This window comes from Neofelis nebulosa, chromosome 7, assembly GCF_028018385.1.
Source record: "Neofelis nebulosa isolate mNeoNeb1 chromosome 7, mNeoNeb1.pri, whole genome shotgun sequence".
NCBI lineage: Eukaryota > Metazoa > Chordata > Mammalia > Carnivora > Felidae > Neofelis > Neofelis nebulosa.
This window is the reverse complement of record NC_080788.1, coordinates 108183207-108207865: the sequence shown is the minus strand read 5'-3', so window position 1 is coordinate 108207865 and position 24659 is coordinate 108183207. Positions and strand designations below refer to the sequence as shown.

Sequence of the window (24659 nt, the reverse complement as noted above, 5' to 3'; positions counted from 1 at the left end):
TTAACATATTAATAAATGAGTTCAAATAAAGATTTAAAATATAAGATCTTTTTAAACAACATAAGGGAGACTCATACTATTAGATGCTTAAAAGTTTATCATAAAATTCACCATTTTAAAGTGTCCATTTTAGTGGTTTTTAGTGTATTCAAAAGGTAGTGTAACTGTCACCACTGTCTTAATTCCAGAACATTTTCATCATCCCAGAACAGTTTTAAATATTATCAAAATGTGGTAATTACAACAGTGTGGTATAAGAAAAACTAGTCAATGGACTACATTAAAATAAAAAACTTAATGTGTGACAAGACACCAACAAAGTTGAAGAGAATGACAGAATGGACAGGAGATTGGTATGCATAACATACAAAGAAATACTAATACAAATTAATTTTTTAAATGCGCAAAAGATAAGCAATTTACAGAAAAAGAAAGACGAAGTGTCACTAGACATAATAAGGTGCTTGAGCTCGGGGGCAAAGGGAAAGGCATATTAAACCAATGATATATATGGTTTCACCTATCAGATTTGCATACACTACAACATTTGATAATATCTACTGAAGTCAATAGTGGAATGTAATTTGGTATAATTACTTCAGAGGACTGGTTCATAGTATTTATTACACATAAAAATGCACATACTCAACAATTTTAATTCTTAGCATCTCCTCTAAACAACTACTTAACTTGTATAAATACTTTTACCAAGAGACCAATAGAAACATGTATATTATTTAAAACATAAAGCAGTAACAACCCTTGTTCTTTAAGGGACAAATGCCCTTTAAAGGACAAGGTCTTATCTAAAGCACAGTAAGATGACAGAATTAAGACCAGTGGCTGTTATAACAAAAACAAATGGGATAAACTTTCCTATTAAAGATATTTTTATTTTGGGTCAAATAAAAATCAGAAACTCTTCAGAATGAGTCACTCACAGAGAATGAATGACTTAAAATAGACAATAGAAAAATAAATAAAGCAGTGGCTTAGATACTGATATTAAATTTAAAGTTAAAAATGAAATATTACCTTTTCCACACATATATAAAAAATAAAATTTCAGCCTTTAATCCTTTAATCTGCTGTTTTGCTTTTTTGTGTTGAATTTAAGAGGTTACAGAGAATAGACAGAAATCAGTTGAGAAAATGGTAAGATTGACTTGATTAATCATAAATATGGGATAAAAATTTTAAGTTTACCTTAAATGTCAAAATGCTACCAAGCATAGTTGTCATACTTGTCCAAAATATCAAATTCCTTGAGAGTTTTAACCTTTGTTTCCTAGTATTTGACTTAATATTTTGTATATAGTGGTTTCATTTAATGTTTGTAGTGGTTGTTCATATTGATAATGATGATGAGGAAGAGGATGACAATGTTCTTGGAGAGCCTTCAGTAGCCATGACAAGAAAAAAAATTTTGTTGTTTATGTAGCCAATTCTAATGCTTCATTTCTTTTGTTCAGGTACTTAATGACTCTACTGTGAGTAAACATTCAAAATGCTCAAATGCCGTGGCTATTAAAAATTCACAAAATACGATGCATTTCAGGTAACTTTTAAAAATAGGAAAATGCTGGGCGCCTGGGTGACTCAGTTGGTTAAGCATCTGTCTCTTGATCTTGGCTCAGGTCATTATCCTGGGGTAATGGGATTGAGCCCCGCAGTGGGCTCTGCACTGTTAGTGCAGAGCCTGCTTGGAATTCTCTCTCTTTCTCTCTTTCTGTCCCTTCCTCTCTGTCTCTCAAAATAGATAAACTTTAAAAAACAAAATATTTAAAAATAGGAAAATGTTTTAATTTCTAAAATAATTTATCAACTGAGCAAATAATACCTAAATTTTATTTATTTTATTTTAGATTGTTAACCCCACAGAAACAATCAAATTGCAATCAATGGTTTGAAAAAGGAGATACAGGTATTTGCTGCTTATATTTTTCCTAAGAAGTGGGAATAACATTATATCTGGTTTTTATACTATTTAAATACGTTATTTGGATTGTTTGCATCTCTGGTTAACTGACCATGCATGCCTAGTTTTAAAAACACTTTTTCACTAAATATAAAACATATCATTTCATTGTAAAAGAGTTGGAAAACAGAAAAATACAAAAGAAACAAAGATACCATCACCCAGATATAACTGACACCATTCATACTGGTATATATCTCTGTCTTATTTTTTTTCCTATGTATGTGTGTGTCTTTTTCTTTTATTTTTTTCCCCAAATTTGAAACATGCTTGTGTATATCATTTTGTATCCTTTTCTTTCCACTTGATATACTGTTGAGGGTATTTTTTAATGCCATTAAATAGATTTTATTTTTAATGACTGTATCATATACCATTGTAAGGATATGCTATTATTTAGCTTTTCTCTCAAAATATTGAATTATTTTTATATTTAATTGTTTTAATTATTTAGCCATTCTCTCTCAAAATATTAAGTATTTTAGGGGGCATTTGGGTGACTCAGACTTAGTTGGTTAAGTGTCCTACTGTTGGTTTCTGCTCAGATCATGACCTCATGGTTGTGAGATTGAGCCATATATCAGGCTTTGTGCTGGACGTGAAGTCTGCTGAAGATTTTTTCTCCTCCTCTCCCTCTGCCCTTCCCTTGTGCGCACTTGTGTGCATGCACTCTCCCTTCTCTCTCTCTCAAAAATTTTTTTTTGTTTCCAGTTTGGGTTTTCTTGCTATTGTGAATAATGCTACTATATTCTTTTACATAAAACTTTTACTATCTTGGATTATTTTCTTTAAATAAAATCATAGAAAGGTCACAAGAGATATATATATATATATATATATATGTATATATATGTGTGTGTGTGTATGTATAAATATATGTATGTATATGAGTTTATTATCCTAGAATCAACTAGCTGTTGGAAATTTTCAAGGGTATCACAGAAAGAAAGAAAGAAAGAAAGAAAGAAAGAAAGAAAGAAAGAGAATAATATAATGTGTAACATAATTCATCTCGTGTACATATATACATATTTTGGTAATCCCATATGGATAACAATTATTCCACTCATTAGGCTGTATGAAAGTTTTCATTTCTTCTTGTCTGTAGCATGTGGGCTACTGACTTTTATTTTGAAGTTTTAAAAATGGCTCATTCTACTGAATCAGTAAAAAAAAAAAATCAACGGACTAAAGTATAGGGCCACATGGCTTCACGGCAGAATTTTACCAAACATTTAGTTATTTATTTTTAATGTCTATTTTATTTTTGAGAGAGAGAGAGAGTGCAAGTGCACACACAAGAGCGGGGAAGGGGTAAGGGGGGGGGAAAGAGAGAGAGAGAGTGCACGCGCGTGAGCACATCATCAGCACAGAGCCTGACACGGGGCTTGATCCCACTGTGAGATCATGACCTGAGCTGAAATCAAGAGCTGGATGCTTAACTGACTGAGCCATCCAGTTGCCCTGAATTTTACCAAACATTTAAAGAGTTAATACCTATTCTTCTTTTAACTATTCCCAAATATAGAAATGGAAGGAAAACTTTCAAACTCATTTTATGAGGCCAGCATTACCCTGATTCCAAAACCAAAGACTCCACTAAAAAAGAGATCTGCAGGCCAATATCCCTGATGAAATGGATGCAAAAACTCTCAACAAGATATTAGCAAATCGAATCCAACAGTACATTAAAAGAATCATTCACCACGATCAAGTGGGATTTAATCCTGGGATGTAAGGGTGGTTCAATATTTGCAAATCAATCAATGTGATATGCCACTTTAATAAAAAAGGATAAGAATCATATGATTGTTTCAGTAGATGCAGAAAAGCGTTTGACAAAGTACAACATCCATTCTTGATTTAAAAACTCTCAACAAAGTAGGTTTAGAGGGAATATACCTCAACATAGTGAAGTCCATATACAAAAAACCCACAGCTATTATTATTCTTAATGGGAGAAAACTAAGAGCTTTTCCTCTATGATCAGGAACAAGACAGGGATGTCCAGTCTCACCACCGTTATTTAGCATATTATTGGAAATCCTAGACACAGCAGTCAGCCAATAAAAAGAGATAAAAGACATCCAAATCAGCAAGGAAGAAGTTAGTCTCATTATATGCAGATGACATGATACTTTATATAGAAAACCCAAAAGACTCCACCAAAAAAAATTCTAGAATTGATACATAAATTCAGTAAAGTTGTAGGATACAAAATCAGTGTGCAGAAATCTGTTGCATGTCTGTACACCAAAAATGAAGCAACAGAAAGAGAAATCAAGGAATCAGTTCCATTTACAATTGCACCAAAAACCGTACGATACCTAGGAATAAACCTAACCAAAGAGGTAAAAAGATCTATACTCTGAAAACTATAAAACACTGATGAAATAAAATAAAGGTGACACAAAGAAATGGAAAAACATTCTATGCTCATGAATTGAAAGAACAAATATTGTTAAAATGTCTGTATTACCCAAAGCAATCTACACATAAAAGTGCAACCCCCATCAAAATACCACCAGCATTTTTTCACAGAGCTAGAACCAACAATCCTAAAATTTGTATGGAACCACAAAAGACCCCGAATAGCCAAAGCAACCTTGAAAAAGAAAAGCAAAGCCAGAGTATCACAATTCCAGATTTTAAGTTATATTACAAAGCTGTAGTGGTCAAGACAGTATGGTATTGGCACAAAAACAGATGCATAGATCAATGAGACAGAATAGAAAGCCCAGAAATGGACCCACAATTATATGGTCACCTAATCTTTGGCAAAGCTGGAAAGAATATCCAATTTGGAAAAAAGTCTCTTCAACAAATGGTGTCGAGAAAACTGCACACAACATGCAAAAAAATGAAACTAGACCACTTTCTTACACATCATCAGCACAAAAGTAAATTCAAAATGGATGAAAGACCTAAATGTGAGACAGGAAGCCATTAAGATCCGAGAGAAGAACACAGGCAGTAACCTCTTTGACATTAGTCATAGCAACTTCTTTCAAGATAATGTCACTTGAGGCAAGGGAGACAAAAGTAAAAATAAACTGTTAAGACTTCATCAAAATAAAATGCTTCTGCACAGTGAAGGAAACAACAAAACTAAAAGGCAACCTATGGAATGGGAGAAGATATTTACAAATGACATATCTGATAAAGTGTTAGTATCTAAAATCTATAAAGAACTAAGAAACTCAACACCCAAAAAGCAAATAATCCATGGGCAGAAGGCATGAATAGACACTTTTCCAAAGAAGACATCCAGATGTCTAACATGAAAAGATACTCAACATCACTCATCATCAGGGAAATACAAATCAAAACTACAATGAGCTATCACCTCACACCTGTCAGAATGGCTGAAATTAACAACACAGGAAACAACAGATGTTGGCAAAGAGGTGGAAAAAGGGGAACCCTCCTGCACTGTTAGTGGGAATGCAAACTGGTGCAGCCACTGGAAAACAGTATGGAATTTCCTCATAAAATTAAAAATAGAACTACCCTACAATCCAGCAATTGCACTACTAGATATTTACCCAAAGAATATAAAAATACTAACTGAAAGGGATACATGCCCCTTAATGTTTGTAGCAACATTAGCAACAATAAGTAAATTATGGAAAGAGCCCAGCCTGTGTCCATCAACTGATGAATGGATAAAGAAGATGTGGTGTATAGATATACTCAGCCATAAAAAGAATGAAATCTTGCCATTTTCAATAATGTGGATGGAGCTAGAGTGTATCCTACTAAGCAAAATAAGTCAGAGAAAGACAAATACCATATGATTTCACCCCAATATGGAATTTAAGAAACTGACACACAATCATAGAGGGAAAAAGAGGCAAACTGGCAAACTAAGAAACAGACTCTTAACTGTAGAGAACAAACTGATAGTTACCAGAAGAGAGGGGGGTGGAAGGATGGGTTAAATAGGTGGGGATTAAAGAATGCACTTGTGATGAGCACCGGGTGTTGTATGTAAGTGATGAATCACTAAATACACTTTAATATTACACTGCATGTTAACTAACTGGAATTCAAATAAAAGCTTAAAAATACTGGCTCGTTTTTGCAGTAGAAAAATTCTGTAAATATATGCACATTCACAATGGTCTCATAATGTGAATCTGTTTCTCCCACTCTCAAAATAGGGTTCAGCCAACATAATATGCTGATTCCATGCAGATGGATTTTCTTCCTGCTTTCTTCTGGAAGAAAGAATCCTATCTTATCTTCACATATGATTTGTTCCACCTGTTTATAATCCTGTATATATACCAAGCTGACAGAACATTAGACAGGGAGGAATAGTTGATCTCTAGGAACAATGCACCCCTAATACAGATATGTGGGGAAATGCACATATCTGTCATATTCCTAGCTACCATTGAGCATATATGGTAAGGCTTCATACCCGAAAAGGCACGTAGTTATCTTAGGGAAAAAAAAGATTCTTTTCAGCAGTCTCCCAGCCTGTCTTTTGAGGAAATTAATCTGTGGTGAAAATCATGGTTGTGACTGTTAAATGCAAAAGGCAAAACTATAAAGCTTTCAGATGGTCAAATAGAAAAACATATTAGAGGTAGGAAAGAATTTCTTAAATAATTAAAAAGTCCAATAATAAAACAAAGATTGATAAATTTGGCTGTATTAAACTTAAGAGTTTCCATTCATCAAAAGATGTTATAAAAAGAAGACAAGAGAATATATTTGCAATACATAAAACTGTCAAAGGACTGGTTTCCAAAAATGTGTAAAGAAGTTCTACAAACCAAGAAGAAAAAGACAGACAACCCAATTAGAAATACGTGCGAAATACGCAAATAGGCACTTCAAATAGAGAAACTTTTGTCTCAAATAAACATATGAAAAGATGCTTAGCAAATTAGGAAACTGAAAAATAAAACCACAGTGAGATACTACACATCCAACAGATTAGCAAATTCAGAAAGTCTGGTAATACTAAGTGTTGATGAGAACATAGGACGATAAGAACTCATAACTATTTGGGAGAAACTCATTTATAAATGAGTATTGAGACCATATCTAAATTATAACTAGAAACTGAATGGGCTCCTAAGGTAACTTGGGATGTCTAGGTGCCACAAAAATATTGATAAATAGTTTGGAAACTAAACTTTGGAAAAATTTAAAATTTGGTAAAATGGAAGATATAAATACCCTATACCTTATAATTCCACTCCTGCATATATACTTAGAGAAATACAAGTACATACATACAAGTATATATATACAAAAGAATGTATGTGTCATCGGTGTTTGTAATAGTCTTGAAGTAGAAACACCCTGAATGCCCATTTGTTAGTAGAATAGGTAGATATATTGTGTCGTGCTTATACAATGAAATCCTTTACATCAATACAAGTAAGCCAGTTATGTCTATAAGAAGCAATACAGATGAATTTCACAAGCATATGCTGGAACAAAAACAAGACAACACATACCATTTCATCATATAACTTTTTAAAACAGGAAAAATAGACTATATTACTCAGGTGATAAAACTATATAAAACAAATGCAGGAAATAATTATCACACAAGGCAGGAGAGTGATTATCTGTGAGGAGGAGGATATGAGGAATACGGGGCCTTTTGGAGTATGCATGATCTATTTCTTTACCTGGGTGGTGGTGGCGTGAGTATTCTCTATAATTTTCTTTGTTAAACTGTTCATGTGGGTTTTATTCTCCTATTTCTATGTGTTAGGTAGAACTATATGAAATTGCTATTTTTGTGGGTCAAAAACAGTTAAATTTCTTATTGTTTGTATGTTTTATTTGCAATTGTAAAAAAACCCAGTTTTTTCTCCCATAACAAATAGATGCTGAGTGTGAAGATAAAGGGACGGTAAGACCATTGAGAGAATTAAAATGTACTTCACAAGTAAGTCTAATGTTTGGTTTCTAAATTCTAAGCAAAATATTCCAATTTAAAGTATTGTTTCCACTTTAATTTCTGATTATGTTTAATGAAGATTATTTATGTGAGGTCTAGATGTTATTTGGTTAGTAATTGAGTTGCTGTGGTGTTAAAGCTTCTATCCCTTAGAAGAGCTTTAGATTAAAAAAATGAAGCCACAAAAAGTTTACATGACATGAAAATATACAAAAAAGAGTTGTCATTAATACATTAATACATGACTATATATATATGTGTATATATATATATATATGCTTAGAATTATATATATATATATATATATATATATATATATATATATATATATATATACACTGACACTGCAACTAAATTACAACTGAGGAAGACAATTTTGTTTGGTAGAATTGAATGATTTGCTAATCAAAACCAGTGCTTATCACAAAAATCTCTTCAAAATATATTTTAATAGTGGACAACTTTAATGATAGATGTAGGCAATGTATATTGACTTTACTAAGTACTAAGGGTTAAAACAAGGCAAATGACATAGTAGAATACTCAAGAAACACAGATAAAAAGCACATTTTAATTTTTTTGGTAGAGGGACCCAAATTGTTTCTGAAATGATATTTGGTATAGCAAACATTTGAGAAATCATATTCCTACCTTACAAAAGTCAATTTCTGTTGAATTTCTCAACCTTTGCAGAGAAAATAGTATAATGAATTTATAAGGGCAAAAAAGTATAAAGAACATAACTGATGAGAGTAAGATTGCTTAGAATTAAATTACTTTTTCCTTTTAAAGAGCTATCATATACAATTCTTGAGTCAGAACATGATGTGGAAATTTTAAAAAGTCATTCCTAACCATTTTTCTTCATCAGTTTCAGTATGTTCTGGTTATCTTTTCCTTTTTCAGGTAGAGGTAGGGGAGGTGGATCAGGGAAGAAAAGAAAAATTAGAAAATTAAAAATAGTTATTTTTCCGTATTTTGCAGTTATATTTTGATACCACTTTCATCAATTAATATTTTAGTTCTTTTGTCTATGAAATGGTAACATAATAGATTAATATGGTGTTTTCTACCTCATACACTTTTATATATATGTGAGTTTGTTAATAGCATTCATTTTTATAGTTTTCTGTTATTGTGAATTTGTAGGTTATATGCGCAGAACGTTTTGGGAAGCCAATAGAAGATAATAGTGATGAAGTAGAAGAAAGGACTGAGAATTTTCCACGAACTCCTGAAATTCCTTTATTTTTAAGAACTCCTGAAGCTGTGAAAACACCTGAGCCTTTGGAGAAATCATTGTTTCCTAAAACCCCCTCTTTTGAAATGTAGGATTTTAATCAATAATTATAATTAAAGAATCTATATGCTGGGCCAATATTATGTAAATAATTGATGGGAATAGTAAAATGTCTAGTACCTATAACTTTAAAAAGGTTTTTATATGGAATATTTCAAATACATAAAGGAGAGACTAGCATAACGAACCTCCATGTACCTATTATCCTGTTCAAATAATTATTAGCATTCTGCCATTCTTGTTCCATAGAACCTCTTCCCCATTTTTCCTACAACACTTAGATGAAGATGGCATAGATTCTGAGTACTTACCCAGTGCAATAGTATATAGATTTTAGATTTTTCCAAAGGATAAAAACTGTATGGAAAAATGTTAAATGTCAAGCTAAAAAGCAACTGTCATGTACGGTATAGCTTGTGGACATCACTGAATAATGTTCCAGCTGTAATTTTCCTTTATGTTGTCTAAAGCAAGAATTGCCATCTGTCAAGTAACCTAGGTAGGCAGAAATATCTCTAACATGATTATTTAACTTTGGAAATAGATTTGTAGCTTGCAGCCAAGAGAATAGTGCGGCATTTAACCTTTTTGTGTAGTTTAATCCCTTTTAAAACTACAAACCTTAAAATTCTTTTTTTTTTACCTTAAGATTTTTTAAAAATAAATGTCAAACAAATTTCACTTCAGGAATCTCTCACCCATTTTCTACTTCTGTAGTTTGAATTGTTAATAAACGTTTTATATGTGAAAGTCATGCTGTTGACTCACAGTATGTTCAAACTAGAACTCCTCACCAAATCTGAGAACTGTAAAAAGAATGGCAGCCATATACTAAAACCTCTGTTTATGGATGAGAAAACTAATCTGTAAAGTTAAGTGATTCATTGATGGTCATGGAGACAGTTATGGAAGTATCTTCAGATATCTATTATATTTAACAATAGCATTAACTGTGTCTAAACATTTTATAAACTTTATGAGATGTAAATACACTATTATACTTAGAGGAAGAGGAAACAAAATCACAGGTGGTACAACTCATTAGTGATAGAGTTGTGATTCAAACCCAGGCATTTCTGCCTCCAGAATTCATGCATTTGACCACTGTGTTGTATACTGTCTTCTCTAATTATTTTTCCCAAATCATTTTCTAGTTTAACTTCCTTATGCAACAGTATGTAATGACTGACTTCTCATTAAGACTAAAATCTTGTAATTGGCTTTCAATGTGTTGGGGACAGTATAGCCTCAAAGTTAAAAGCTTGGACTTTGAATCTGGATTGCTGAATTTAAGTTGGCATTTACATTTCTTGGAGAAAGTCATTTAACCTTTCTATGCTTCAAAATTTTCTTCTGTAAAATGGAGGTGGTAATATCTATTTCATAGGGATACTGTGAGGAATACGTAAGTTAATGCCAATGGAAATACCTAGAATAGACCCTGAACGCAGTTTAGGGTTTATTCTCAGTTGAACTTCATTGTTATCATCATCCCATACTTGATTGTTCTACTTTATTTAACATTTTTCACTTCAAACTATCTTTTTCTCAAGAGGTTTGTCACCTCAATAACTATTCCTTCCCTTTCCCTACTGTGCTAATTCTTACTTCTATGGTATTTCTTATGGTGTTTACCAGTCTGCATACTTAGTAATATATTTTTTTAACAATTTTATTATTTCTTATTTCTCTGTAACAGAAATAGAAATATAATGCCTGAAGGTCAAACACAAAAGGAATCCCCTGGATTTTCTTTTCTTATGAATTATACTTCTAGATCTCCTGGATTGAATCTATTTGATTCTACATTTGATTCAGAAATCTCATCAGATCAGGTAATAGGTGGAAACTAAAGTTTTATTTCTAAAAAATTGCACTGGAGGTGGCTCAGTCGGTTAAGCATCCAACTTTTGCTCAGGTTATGATCTCATGGCTCGTCAGTTTAAGCCCTGCATCAGGCTCTGCTGTCAGCACAGATCTCACTTCGGATCCTCTGTCCCCCCCTCTCTCTGCCCTTCCCTGCTTGCACTCTCTCTCATAAAAAAAAAAAAAAAAAAAACATTAAAAGATGAAAATAAGAAAAATAAAAAACTGTACACTATAACCTCAAGTAATTTTAATTCTTTACTGTCAAACTGTCTTGGGGCAGAGTAAGAAGCACAGGCAATTTTTTAGAAGATTCTGAGTATTGATAGAATAGCACAGTTTTCCCATTATGTTTTTGTTTTCAATTTCAGGTACCTTCAGTTGATATCTATTTATAAAAAAAAGAATCTCAGTATAGGGTTGATTTACATTGCAGTTAAAGGCACTTTAAAATAAATTTGGCTTTATAGTTCATGTGTCTACTAACCAAACTTCACATATTCTCAGTATGAAAAATTCTCCAGGTTATTAGTTGGTGTTTTTATCTACATATGTGTACATAGTAACATCATCAGTTAATTTTTTAGAAGACGTAATTTTCTTCTAATAGTGATAGTGATTCTACTATTCAGTGATAGGATAGTAAAGTGCTTATTTCTGTATTTGGCAATTGAAACTGAAAATTAAGATGTACTTTATTTGATCAGTAGAGACAGCACAGTGTAGTGGTTAAGACTACACTCTAATACGACACTAGTTGACTATTTTCCACTGTGGAAAACTGTATGAAGTTTCCTCAGAAAGTTAAAAGTAGAACTGCCCTGGGTGCCTGGGTAGTTAAGTCAGTTAAGTGTCTGACTTCGGCTTAGGTCATGATCTCACGGTTCGTGAGTTCGAGCCCCGCATCAGGCTCTCTGCTGTCAGCATGGAGCTGGCTTTGGATCCTCTGTCTCCCTCTGTCTTTCCCTCCCCTGCTTGCTCTCTCTTTTTTAAAAAATAGAACTGCCCTACATCCAGGAATTTTCCTATTTTATTTTGGCTCATCTTCTACTGTTTTAATGCTCAGAGAATCCTTCTTCTTGTTAAGATCTAATGAAAATTTAAAATTCCATGACTTTTAATTCTGATTTGAAGGGATACATGCACCCTGATGTTATAGCAGCATTATCAACAATAGCCAAATTGGGGTGCCTGGGTGGCTCAGTTGGTTAAGCATCTGACTCTTGATTTCAGCTTAGGTTGTGATCTATCAGTTTGTGGGACAAAGCCCCACAATGGGCTCTGCGCTGGCAGTGTAGAACCTGCTTGGGATTCTTTCTCCCTCTTTCTGTGCACCTCCCTTGCTTATGTGTGAGTGCGCGCTCTCTCTCTTAAAATAAGTAAACATTTTTTGAAAACTAAAAAAATAAAACAAAATAACCAAATTATGGAAGGAACCCCAAATGTCCATCGATTGATGAATGGGTAAAGAGGATGTGGTGTGTACACACACACACACACACAGACACACACACACACACACACACACACACACACAGGAGTATTACTCAGTCATCAAAAAGAATAAAATCTTGCTATTTGTAATGACTGAATGGAGCTAGAGCATATCATGCTAAGTGAAATAAGTCAGTCAGAGAAACACAAATACCATATGATTTCACTCCTATGTGGAATTTAAGAAACAAAACAAATGAACAGGGGAGCCTGGGTGGCTTAGTCTGTTGGGTGTCCAACTTCGGCTCAGGTCATGATCTCGCAGTCTGGTCCGTGGGTTCGAGCCCTGCGTCGGGCTCTGTGCTGACAGCTCAGAGCCTGGAGGCTGCTTCGGATTCTGTCTTCCTCTCTCTCTCTGGTCCTCCCATGCTCACGCTCTCTCAAAAGTGAATAAACGTTAAAAAAAAAAACCACAGATGAACATAGAGGAAAAAAAGAGAGGGAAACCAGAAAATAGACTCTTAATTAGAGATAAATGGGTAATGGAAATATACTTTAAATATAAAGATAAAAACTGGTTGAAAGTAAATGAATGGAAAAAGATATATCATAAAAACTAAGTGAGAGAAGGTCACAATGGCTATACTTACATCATTTTAGATAATCTTCAAGACAGAGAATATTGCTAGAGATCATGAAGGGCATTTCTTTTTTTATTTTTTTTTAAATTTTTTTAATGTTTATTTATTTTTGAGACAAAGAGAGACAGAGCATGAACGGGGGAGGGTCAGAGAGAGAGGGAGACACAGAATCTGAAGCAGGCTCTAGGCTCTGAGCTGTCAGCACAGAGGCTGATGCAGGGCTCGAACCCACGAACTGTGAGATCATGACCTGAGCCGAAGTCGGACACCCAACCGACTGAGCCACCCAGGCGCCCCATGAAGGGCATTTCTTAAGGACAAAAGGGCCAGTTCTCTAGGAAGATACAACAATGACAAATGTGTATGTGCCTAATGACAACTTCAAAATACAGAAACAAAAGCAGAGCATAAGGAAGTCAGTGTTATTGTAATAGCAATGTAATGGGACAGATGATAGCTGTACATGTGATGAACATAGCATAATGTATAAACTTGTCAATTCACTAAGTTGTACACCCAAAACTAATATAACATTGTATATTAACTATAAAAAATATTAAGAAACAAAATTGACTTAATTAAATGGAGAAATAGAAAAAAACACAAACTTAGTTGGAGATTTTTAATAAAAAACCCCCTCTAAGCAATTGATTGAATTAGACAACATAATCAATAAAGATCTATAAAATCTGAACAACACCATCAACCCTCTTGACCTGACATTTATAGGACAACACATCCAGCAACTGCAGCTTATGCAGGCATACCTTGTTTTATTGTACTTTGCAGATACTGCTTTCTTGTAAAGGTTTGTGGTAACCCTGTGTCAGGCAAGTCTGCTAGCATCATTTTTCCAACAGCATTTGCTCACTTTTTTCTCTGTGTCACATTTTGGTAATTCTGACAATATTTCAAACTTTTTCATTACTATTTGTTATGGTGGTCTATGATCAGTAATTACAACTCACTGAAAGCTCAGATGAAGGTTAGCATTTTTTTAGCAATAAAGTATGGTATTTTAAAATTTATGTGCATTTTTTAGACATAATGTTACTGCACACTTACTAGATTACAGCAGTATAGTGTAAACACAACTTTTATATGCATTGGGAAACCAAAAAATTCTTTCGGCTTGCTTTATTATGATACATTTTTGTGATGGTCTGGAACTAAACTCATAATATTTCTGAGGTGTGCTTCTATATTCTTTTCAAGTGCTAATGGTACATTCACCAAGACCATGTTCTGAACCATAAAATGAGTCTTAATAATTTAAAAGGATTGAAATCATACAGAGTACATTGTCTGCTCACAATATAATTAAATTAGAAATCAATAATGTAGAAGGAAAAACCCGAATAATTAGGTCGTAGGCCAAAGAAGAAATCATGAGAGAAATTAGAAAAGATTTTGAAATGATTACGAAAAATTCAGTGTATCAAAATTGTAGGCTGTTGCCCAAACCAGAACGAAACCATAGCTTTAAATAATTTAGTTTATATTTAAATAATTCAATTAATGGAAAAGAAGAAAGGTCTAAAATCAGTGATGTAAGTTTTCACCTTGAAAATCTAGAAAAGTAAGAACAAAATAAGCCCAAAGTAAATAGAATGGCAAAATAAGGGGGATAAGAGACATTAATGAAATAGAAAACAAGCAATAGAGAAAATTCACAAAGCCAATTGGTCGGTCCTTGAAAAAAAATTGAGAGTTTATAAAGTCATCATTAGACTGATAAAAAGATAAGACAATTTATACATTTTATGAATGAAATAGTATTAAAGATTTACAGACATTAATAATAAGATAATATTGTGGAAAATAAGACTGGTGAAGGGAAACCTAGAGCAAGCAAAGTGTGGTAATGGTACAAGGATTGATAAATTGATCAGTGGTATGGGCTAAAAGTCTTGGAACTTTAAATATTCATCAGATCTTAAGAAGAGGAAGGATTCTCTGAGCATTAAAACAGTGGAAGATGAGCCAAAAGAAAATAGAAGGGTTTGGTTCCATATAAAATTGTTATATTTTAATTTCTTTTTATTTTTAAGAGAGAGGAAGCATGGGGGAGAGGGATGGAGAGAGAGAGAGATAGAGAGAGAGAGAGAGAAGCTTAAGGAGGCTCCACACTCAGCGCTGAGCCCAATGTGGGGCTTGATCCCCCAATCCTGGGATCATGAGCTGAGTTGAAATCAGGAGTTGGACACTCAACCAACTGAGCCACCCATGTGCCCCTGTTAAAAAAAATTTTTAAAGGCAAAATGATAATGTGATATGCAATATTTGCAATAATAGTAGAAGAGATTAATATCTTTAATATATGAAGAGCTTATAGAGATTAATAAGATATATTCAAGTTCTTTAGGTGAATAAATCACGGAAAAATAATTCAAGTGACATAAAATCTCCAGGAAAAACAGTTTTCCTTATTGTCAAAAAATATAAATCTGTGCATAACAGTATTTATTCAAGTGTAATTTGTATTAGAAAAAAAAAACAGAGGTAACCTAAATGTCTAAATTGAAAGAATGATTGCAAACCAAGAAACAGACGCTTAACTATAGAGAACAAACTGTTAGTTACCACAGGAGAGATGGATGGGGGGATGAGTCAAATAGGTGATGGGGATTATGCAGGGTGATGAGCACCAGGTGTTGTATGAAAGTGTTGAATCACTAAATTGTACACCTGAAATTTATATTATACTGTATGTTAACTAACTAGAATTTAAGTAAAAACTTAAAAAAAAACTGTATGGTATGTTGATATAGAAGAATATTAAAATGCCATGAAAAGAATCTGGTTTTGGAAGAATAATGACATGGGAAAATGCTCATAATGCAACATTAAGAGAAAAAAATGGGTCAGAAAACTATGTTGTCATATCTATGTCATGATCCCATTTAAAAAAAAAACTTTCACAGAGAAAACAGACTCTTTTGGCAGCAAAACTTGATATTTCCTATTATCCTCATATTTCCTATTATTTCCTATTTCCTCATATTTCCTATTACTTTTATAGGCAAGAAAACAATACCAAGAACCTGATTTGTAAAAGGCCTTCAGAATAAAGCAAAAATTAATTAGAATTTTAGGTTATATAAGGGCGCCTGGGTGGCTCAGTTGGTTAAACATCTGACTTCAGCTGAGGTCATGATCTCACAGTTCGTGGGTTTGACCCCCCACATCGGGCTCTGTGCTGACAGCTCAGAGCCTGGAGCCTGCTTCAGATTCTGTGTCTCCCTCTCTCTGTCCCTCCCCACTCACACTCTGTCTCTCTCTCTCAAAAAAAAATAAACATTAAAAAAAATTTAGGTTATATTAATATTCCAAAGTAGGAACTATTTTTAGCACAATATATACACCTTTTAAGATTTTACCCATTGCCAGAATGAAATCAATAAGCCTTATTTTAGGCTTAATGATAGGTTTTAAAGATAGATTTCTTTTTTAAAGTACAGTAGTATCGGGGCACCTAGGTGGCTCAGTCGGTTAAGCGTCCGACTTCAGCTCAGGTCATGATCTCGCAGTCCGTGAGTTTGAGCCCCGCGTCAGGCTCTGGGCTGATGGCTCAGAGCCTGGAGCCTGCTTCCGATTCTGTGTCTCCCTCTCTATCTGCCCCTCCCCCGTTCATGCTCTGTCTCTGTCTCAAAAATAAATAAATGTAAAAGAAAGTAAAAAAAAATAAAGTACAGTAGTACGCTATATAGAATGTTGCCATTAAAAAAAAAGAATGTTGCCATTTTTGTCTACTCTAATTATGCTTATTAAAAAAATTAGGGTTTATATTGAAATACAAATGTCATATTTGCTGTTCTACTGACTTCATGAGTAATATTGAATGGAAATTATTTTTCAGTTTAATGAACATTATTCTGCGGGAAATTTAAATCCTCTTTCATCACAACAAGAAATTGGTAAGTGATTTGAAGTTTGCTACATATAAAAACATGTTACTTTCTCCACTTTGTATTTAGTTTGTCTGATTTTTCTCAGCTAATTCTTTTAAAATTTTATTACTTCTGCATCACTCACTAATCATTTTTTGTAGTAATTTAGCTTCTTCTGTCACTACTCTACCAAATTCTCTAATATTACTGGTGACTTAACAATTATCAAACATTATGGGTATTTTGTATTTATTATCATACTCAGTATCTTTGCAGCATGTGATATAGTTGACTCTTCTCATCCTTCTGAAGTTTTTGGGTTTCATCCTCTCTCTCTGGTGCTTACTTTTTATTGGATCTTCTTTCTTTTATCCTATGATTAATGGATTCATTCAACATATAAATATAAACATATATGTGTATACATATAGTATATTTCATATGCAGTACTGCTTTGGCTCTGATGATAGGATAGTGGACAAGAATGCAAAGTTCTCATAGGGTTTTTGTTCTAGTGGGAGAAACTGAAAGTAGACAAACGATTATATGTCAGGTAGTGCACTAAACAACAGTAGATATTGGTAGACTCACACGTTACAACTTTTAATCTTAGATTTACTTAGCTTTATAGAAAGATACAGGATAGGAAATAACAGCATGTACAGTGTCTTTATCTCATTGAGAGGCCCACCAGCTACCCAAATAATAAGGTTTCATTTGCCACATCACTCACACAAGACATGTAAAGCTACTATGGACAAAAGGCATGGTGTATAACAGAAAATCTGCAACCTCAGTTTCCCACCAGTCTTTTAATATCATTCTAATCATAAGGTCCAAAGACTGCATCCTAACTCACAGCTCACCTAATTCAGGTGCAGTCTCACACTAAACAAGGAAGACACAGCATTTACTTTAATTCCATATTTTTTAAGAAAATAGACCTATGAGAATTCCAACTTCAAGGTCATTCTTCCAGGTGGGCTTGGATCAATGCAGGCTTGATGTTTGCTTTTTACTTACTGTGGATGATCAGTATTATGAAGAAAAGTAAACGGAATAAGGGAAATAGGGAGTATTTGGATTGGGCGGTTGGTTACTCTGTTACAAGGGAGTCAGGGAAGGCATCACTAAAAGGCAGCCATTGAGCAGAAACCTGAAGGAGGTGCCAGGTACAAGCTATGTGGTTAAGTGTTCTAGGCAGAGGGTGCAAAGGTCTTGAGATGAGAGCATACTCAGCATGTGTGTTGAATAGTGGGTAAATTGGTATGATTGGAATCAAATAAGGAGTGAGAAACTGGTAGGAAATTAAATCAGAGAGGTTGGAGGGAGAGCAAACCATATGGGGCCCTAAGACAATTAAGGACTTTGGGTTTTTTTCCTAAGTGAGATGAGCAGTTTATTGGAAAGTTTTGAGCAAAGGACTGAAATGATTTAATAGGTTTTAAGAGCATTATTTGGCTACTGTATGGAGAATGTACTATATGGAAACAAGGGTAAAACCAGGGAGATTTATTAGGAAGTAATTAAAATACTACAGGTGAAAATTAATGGTGGCAAGGATAGTGGTAGTGGAAGTGGTGAGAAGAGGTTGGATTTGGTCATTAAGCTTTCTGAAGGTAGAGTTGTAAGGATTTGCTAATGGACAGGACGTAAGGATTAAGAGATAGAAATAAGGATGATACGAAGAAGATTTTGATGAATAAGAATGGAACTGCCACTTATTGAAATATGGAAGGCCATATGTTAGAGACCAACAGGAGCTGGGACTTTAGTTTTGGAAGTGTTATCAACTGAAAAGCCTCTGTTAGATAGCTAAGTAAAAGTAAAGTAAGAAATTGTATATATGAATTTGGAATTCAGCAAGGTGAAGACATAAATTTTGAAATTGTCATAAATGACATTTAATGCTATGAGACCAGAATTAATATACCAATTGTAGACATTCTTTTAATTAAACCTTATTTAATAAAATTAGAATGTTAATATTCTCTCCTTTGACATTCTTATTCATTTGACACTCATTCACTTCAGCACTTTCAAATATTATAATACAGGTGATGACCAAGTTCCTATGTTCCTCCCTGACTTCTCCTAAACTTTAGGACCTTATGTTTTTAGTCTTTTTTTCCCCCAGTTTGTTAATATAATTGACATACATCACTGTACAAATTTAAGATGTACTGCATAATGGTTTGATTTACAGACATTTTAAAATTATCACTGTAATAAGTTTAGTGACTATCCAGCATCCCATATAGATATAATAAAAAGAAAAAGCAAAAAATTTTTTTTCTTTGTGATGAGAACTCTTAGGATTTATTCTCTTAATATCTTTCCTATATATCATACAGCAGTGTTAACTATAGTCATCATGTTTTAGTTAACTTCCACAGTACTTATTTATCTTAGAACTGGAAGTTTGTATCTTTTGACCACCTTCCTCCAAATTCCCCTCCCCCTCCTCCCACCTCTAGTAATCACAAATCTGAATTTTTTTTCTATGAGTTTCCCTTCCCTTTCCTTCCGTTCCACATGTAAGTGAAATCATACATCATTTGTCTTTCTCTGTCTGACTTACTTCAATTAGTATAATGCCCTTAAGGTCCATCAGTGTTGTTTTAAATGACAAGATGTCCTTGTTTTTTTATGGCTTAATATTCCATTGTGTGTGTGTGTGTGTGTGTGTGTGTGTGTATGTATCTGTCTATCTATCTATACATAGATATGTATACATAGATATGTATAGATATTTATACATAGATAGATAGATATACACCTCACAACTGTTTTATCCATTCATTAGCTGATGGACACTTAAGTTGTTTCTATGTCTTAGCTATTATAAATTATGCTGCTATGAACATGGAGGTACACTAATCTTTTTGAGTCAATGTTTTCATTTCCTTTGGATATATTCCCAGAGTAGAATTGCTGTGTCATATGGTTGTTCTATTTTTAACTTTTTAAGAATCCTCCATACTGTTTTCTGTAGTGGTTATACCAGTTTACAATCCTACCAATGGTGTACAAGTGTTCCCTTTTCTGTACATCCTTGCCAGCATTTGTTATCTCTTGTCTTTTTGATGATGAGCATTCTAACAGGTATGAGATGAATTCTCATTGTGGTTTTGATTTGCATTTCACTAATGACTAGTGATGTTGAGCATCCTTTCATATGCCCGTTGGCCACCATAGTACCTGTTGGCCTTTTGGAAAAATGTTTATCCAGGTCATTTGCCTATTTTTAATTGGATTGGATTTTTTATTGGATTTTAATTTAATTTTTTTAAATTTTGTTTGTTTAAAATTGTTTTAATTTTAATTGTTTTAATTTGTTTTTTTGCTACTGATTTGTATGGGGTCTTTATGTATTTTGGATATTAATCCCCCTTATCACATACATGATTTGCAAATATTTTTCCTATTCCATAGGTTGTCTTTTAACTTTCACTCTGTTGTTTCTTTTGCTGTGCAGAAGCTTTTTAATTTGATGTAGTTATACTTGTCTGTTTTTTATTTTATTGGTTATGCTGTAGGTATCATACCCAAAAAGTCAAGACAGTGGCAAGGAGCTTTGTTCCTATGTTTTCTTTTAGGACATTCATGGTTTTAGGTCTTACATTTAAGTCTTTAATCCATTTCACGTTAATTTTTGTGAGTGGTATAGGGATCTAGTTTCATCCTTTTTACATGTTAGTATCCCAATTTTCTCAGCACTATTTATTGAAGAGACTGTCTTTTCTCTGTCCTTAACTCCCTTGTCAAATATTAGTTGACTGTATATGCAAGCCCTGTTCTGTTGATCTGCTTGTTTTTGTGCCAGTGCCATATTGTTTTGATTAATATTAGCTTTGTAGTTTAATTGAAACCAGGAAATATAATGCCTCCCATTTTGTTCTTCTTTTGCAGGATTGTTTGGCTTTTGGGAGTTTTTTGTGGTTGTGTATAAATTTGGGGAGGGTTTTTTCTAATTTTATAAAAAATGCCATTGGAATCTTGGTAGGGATTGCATTGAATCTATAGATGGCTTTCAGTGGTATTGATATTTTAACAATATTAATTCTTCCAATCTATGAACACAGGGTACTTTTCCGTATATTTGTATCTTCTATAATTTCTTTCATCAGTGTCTTGTAGTTTTCAGAGTAGAGATCTTTCACCATTCTTGGTTAATTTTATTCCTAAATATTTTATTCTGTACAATATTTGCAATATTACTCTATTGTAAAGAGGATTATTTTTTAAAATTTCTTTTTCAGATTATTGTTAGCGTATAGAAATGTTACTGATTTTTGTGTATTAATTTTGTATCCTGCAACTTTGCTGAATTCATTGATTAGATCTAACAGTTTTTTTGGTAGAATCTCTAGGATTTTCTACATATAAAATCACATTATTTGCCCTAGTTAATATCTTTAGTGGCTCCCCATGGAGTACCAAATTATGCTCCTGTTTTTTTAACCTTGCTCCAACATACCTTTTAAGCCTTTTCTCTTATAAGAATAATGTATGCTTTTGGCCAAACTAAAGAATTCACTGCATCCCAAATATGCCTGTACTTTCTTACCCATTTTTTTCTTCCTGAAATCCTCAACTTCTAATTCTTTATAACTATCTGTTAAAAACCAAGTTCCATAAATCCTTTTGTCTTCAGCCTTTCATTCCAAAAAATGTCTCCTTCACTTTTCTGAATTTTTCTTTTTTATTTACTTTTTGAATATTCTACTCTCTGTTATTATTTATGAATATATATAAAATCTCTCCTAATCACAGGTCTTTGAGGACAGGGGTTCTGTTTTACTCACCTTTGAATTGTCCACAGCACCTTGCACAGTAATCTACTATTTTATTTATAATGAACATGGGAGTTTTATGAAGACTTCATATGAACTTCTTTTCTTCTGAAATTAAATGTAAACATCAAATTCATTTATTCAAAGGCAGATTTAAGCTTTTAGTTCTTTCTGAATCTATAGCTATATTAGAGCTACTTTCCTTTATTTTAGTATTATGGATGTACACTGAAGTCAGTGGAAAAATGGAGAGAGGAAGAACTCAAGTATATGGTAATCAGTCAGTCCATCTGTCTATCTAACCATCCCTCCATCTGTCTCTTCTACTTCTGGTTGGTTCACCTTTATTTAGAATGAAATAATTGAGATGTTTAAAGATACATGAAACTTCAAAGTGCCACAAAATAAATTATTTTGCTTAATGTACTAATTGAATTGTTTCTCTATGGAAGAAATACAGGTGCTTTAAAAGACTTGCTTCAAATAAGGTTTTAGATTACTGTGCATTTTATGTTGTTTAGTAATAATTAAGAATTCTAATTAAGATATTTAAAATATTTTTATATTTATAGTCTTACATAATATAATGAATGAAAAACAATATTTTTCCTTAGGGGCAATTCTTAGAGTCGTTAAAATTATTTATGTAAAGTTGATTTCAAAAATTCCTTTTGAAGTGCTTGCTTCGGCAGCACATATACAAAAATTCCTTTTGAAACTATAGAAGCTTTTTCACTGTTCTGTCCATTTCACTGTTCTGTCCATTTCCTTCGGCACTACAAACAATACATTGTAGTAACTCATCAATAATAGTTGAGTAAATTTGACTTCTGCAGTTATCTCTCAGACCCAACATTTCTTTCCCCATTCCTTTTGCTATGACTGTAAGACCAAGCTTTCGTCATCCCTTTCCTGTTATTCTGACTTCTAAATGCTCTACTATTTCAACCTTTCTACACATTCTTTCCTTAGTAATCCTTATAAAGCAGTTCAAATCCTGTCATAGCTCCACTTGAAAACTTTTAATGGCTTCCTCTTACATATCAAATAAAGTCCAGATTCTGTAGTTGGACATTCAGCAGTCTTTCCAAGCTCATCTTCATTAATACCCTTTTAATGACTATTATTTCTTAGTTCTCCTGACGAGCTGAATTGATTTCTGTTATCCTGATACTTCTTATGCATGCCTGTTTCTGTGCCTCTGTGGTATTCTCTCCATTTGAGGTGCTTTACCCTTTTTTCTACCATATATACTAGCCCTTTTTATACTTGTGTTCAAATTACTCGAAAATAGAGTTTAAGTTTGAATCTATTTGTTTTTTCATAGTACAAAGGACAATTCTTTGCCCATAGGAGGAATATAGTTAAGTATCTGCTTAATAAGCAATAAGATGTTACCCTAAGCATTGTTTGTAGCATACTGTAACTTAGTAGGTTATGCAAATTATGTAGCATGAATAGCATGATATTATAATATTTACCTTCCTCAGGAAACTTATTTGGGAAACCAGAAGGAGAAGATGCCTTTACATTTTCTTTTTCATCAGACTCTTCAACTCATACATTTGGAACTGGAAAAGATGATTTTAGTTTTCCATTTTCATTTGAACAGGATCAAAACTCAACACCTTCTTCTGTAAAAGGTTTTTCATCTTCCTCACAAAATACAACGCAATTTACCTTTTTTTGAACTAATTACTAATTTCTTGAATTATTTAACTGCTCTGTAACCATCTAGGGCATAAATTTACATTATTACTTTAAAAATGAAGACTACTTTATTTTGTTGGTTAAAGCAATAATAGGTTAGCATAGTTACATTATTTGATTATATATTTAAATATTGATGGAAATTAAGCCTATGTCATCTAATTTTATTTTATTTGCAGTATTTGCTATCATTATTTTGGTTTTGATTTTGCAAGCCATATTTAGGCAGAATTAATAGAATTTGATACTTTTCCATTAATATTTACTATAAGTATTAAACGTGCTTCTCCCCAGAACCTAAGTTTCATTCTTGTAGTAATTTAGGTGCTTTGATAAGAATGAAAACTTCAGGCCATCAGAAGATGGCAGTAACTATGCAGAATTAATGCTGAGGTATACTTTGTACCTTAGCTACTAAAAATGCTCTTAAAATTACTGTGCTTCACTATAAAGAGGGTGGTACTTCAAAAAAAAGTGTGGTACATCAGTGATAATCTCACATAATTTATTTTATTGGTAGTGAATTAAATCTGTTATTTTTTTGAATACAACAAATAATAAAATTCTAATTTTATCAGTTATTCTAATATCTTTAATGGAAAGAAATTAATGTGAAGGGCTAGAGTAATTTCTGAGAATTAGATTGTTGTATTAATGATGATACTGTTATATTTTTTGCTTAAACTTTTTTGAAAAACATTTAAAATTTTGTTTTCTGTCTCTAACAAAAAAACTCACCTTTATGTTTTATATGCAGTATTTGCTTGTCAATTATATAGATAAATGAAGATATTTAAAATTTGATGAAATTATATAAGCATAATGTTCAATGTCTTTGTATTTTGTAAATTAGTTATATAGAGTTACTGAGTAATAAAAAGTCTGACTCCATATTTTGGTGTGTGAATGCTCACAAGCTTTAAGCTTCACCGCACTTTCTTCCCCTTCTGCCCCATATCTGATCAATCTGTTAAGAAAGCCCAGGTTCCCATCTTTGGCACTAGTGGGAAGTTCAAACCATGTATAGGAACTCTTGTTTTGGCCCCATCCCACACCACCTTAAAAACCCACAGTCAGTGTCTGATCTCTCTGATGTCTCTGATCTCTCAAGCCAT

General features: G+C 33.1%; 1 protein-coding gene across 6 annotated transcripts in view; it reads left to right on the top strand.

Moving 5' to 3' along the window:
- C7H14orf39 (chromosome 7 C14orf39 homolog) overlaps nucleotides 1–24435 on the top strand; it is a 51984-nt gene extending 27549 nt beyond the window's left edge. For 5 of the 6 annotated variants that reach the window (XM_058739224.1, XM_058739227.1, XM_058739223.1 and 2 more), the window contains 8 exons: nucleotides 1473–1558; nucleotides 1866–1924; nucleotides 7834–7895; nucleotides 9057–9235; nucleotides 10907–11042; nucleotides 17008–17065; nucleotides 22048–22107; nucleotides 23325–24435. In XM_058739224.1, coding sequence (XP_058595207.1) covers nucleotides 1473–1558; nucleotides 1866–1924; nucleotides 7834–7895; nucleotides 9057–9235; nucleotides 10907–11042; nucleotides 17008–17065; nucleotides 22048–22107; nucleotides 23325–23524 — 840 coding nt within the window. In that variant the 3' untranslated portion in view covers nucleotides 23525–24435. The remainder of the gene's footprint in view (nucleotides 1–1472; nucleotides 1559–1865; nucleotides 1925–7833; nucleotides 7896–9056; nucleotides 9236–10906; nucleotides 11043–17007; nucleotides 17066–22047; nucleotides 22108–23324) is intronic. The other variant, XM_058739226.1, reaches the window with a different exon arrangement.
- The last annotated feature ends 224 nt before the right edge of the window (nucleotides 24436–24659 follow it).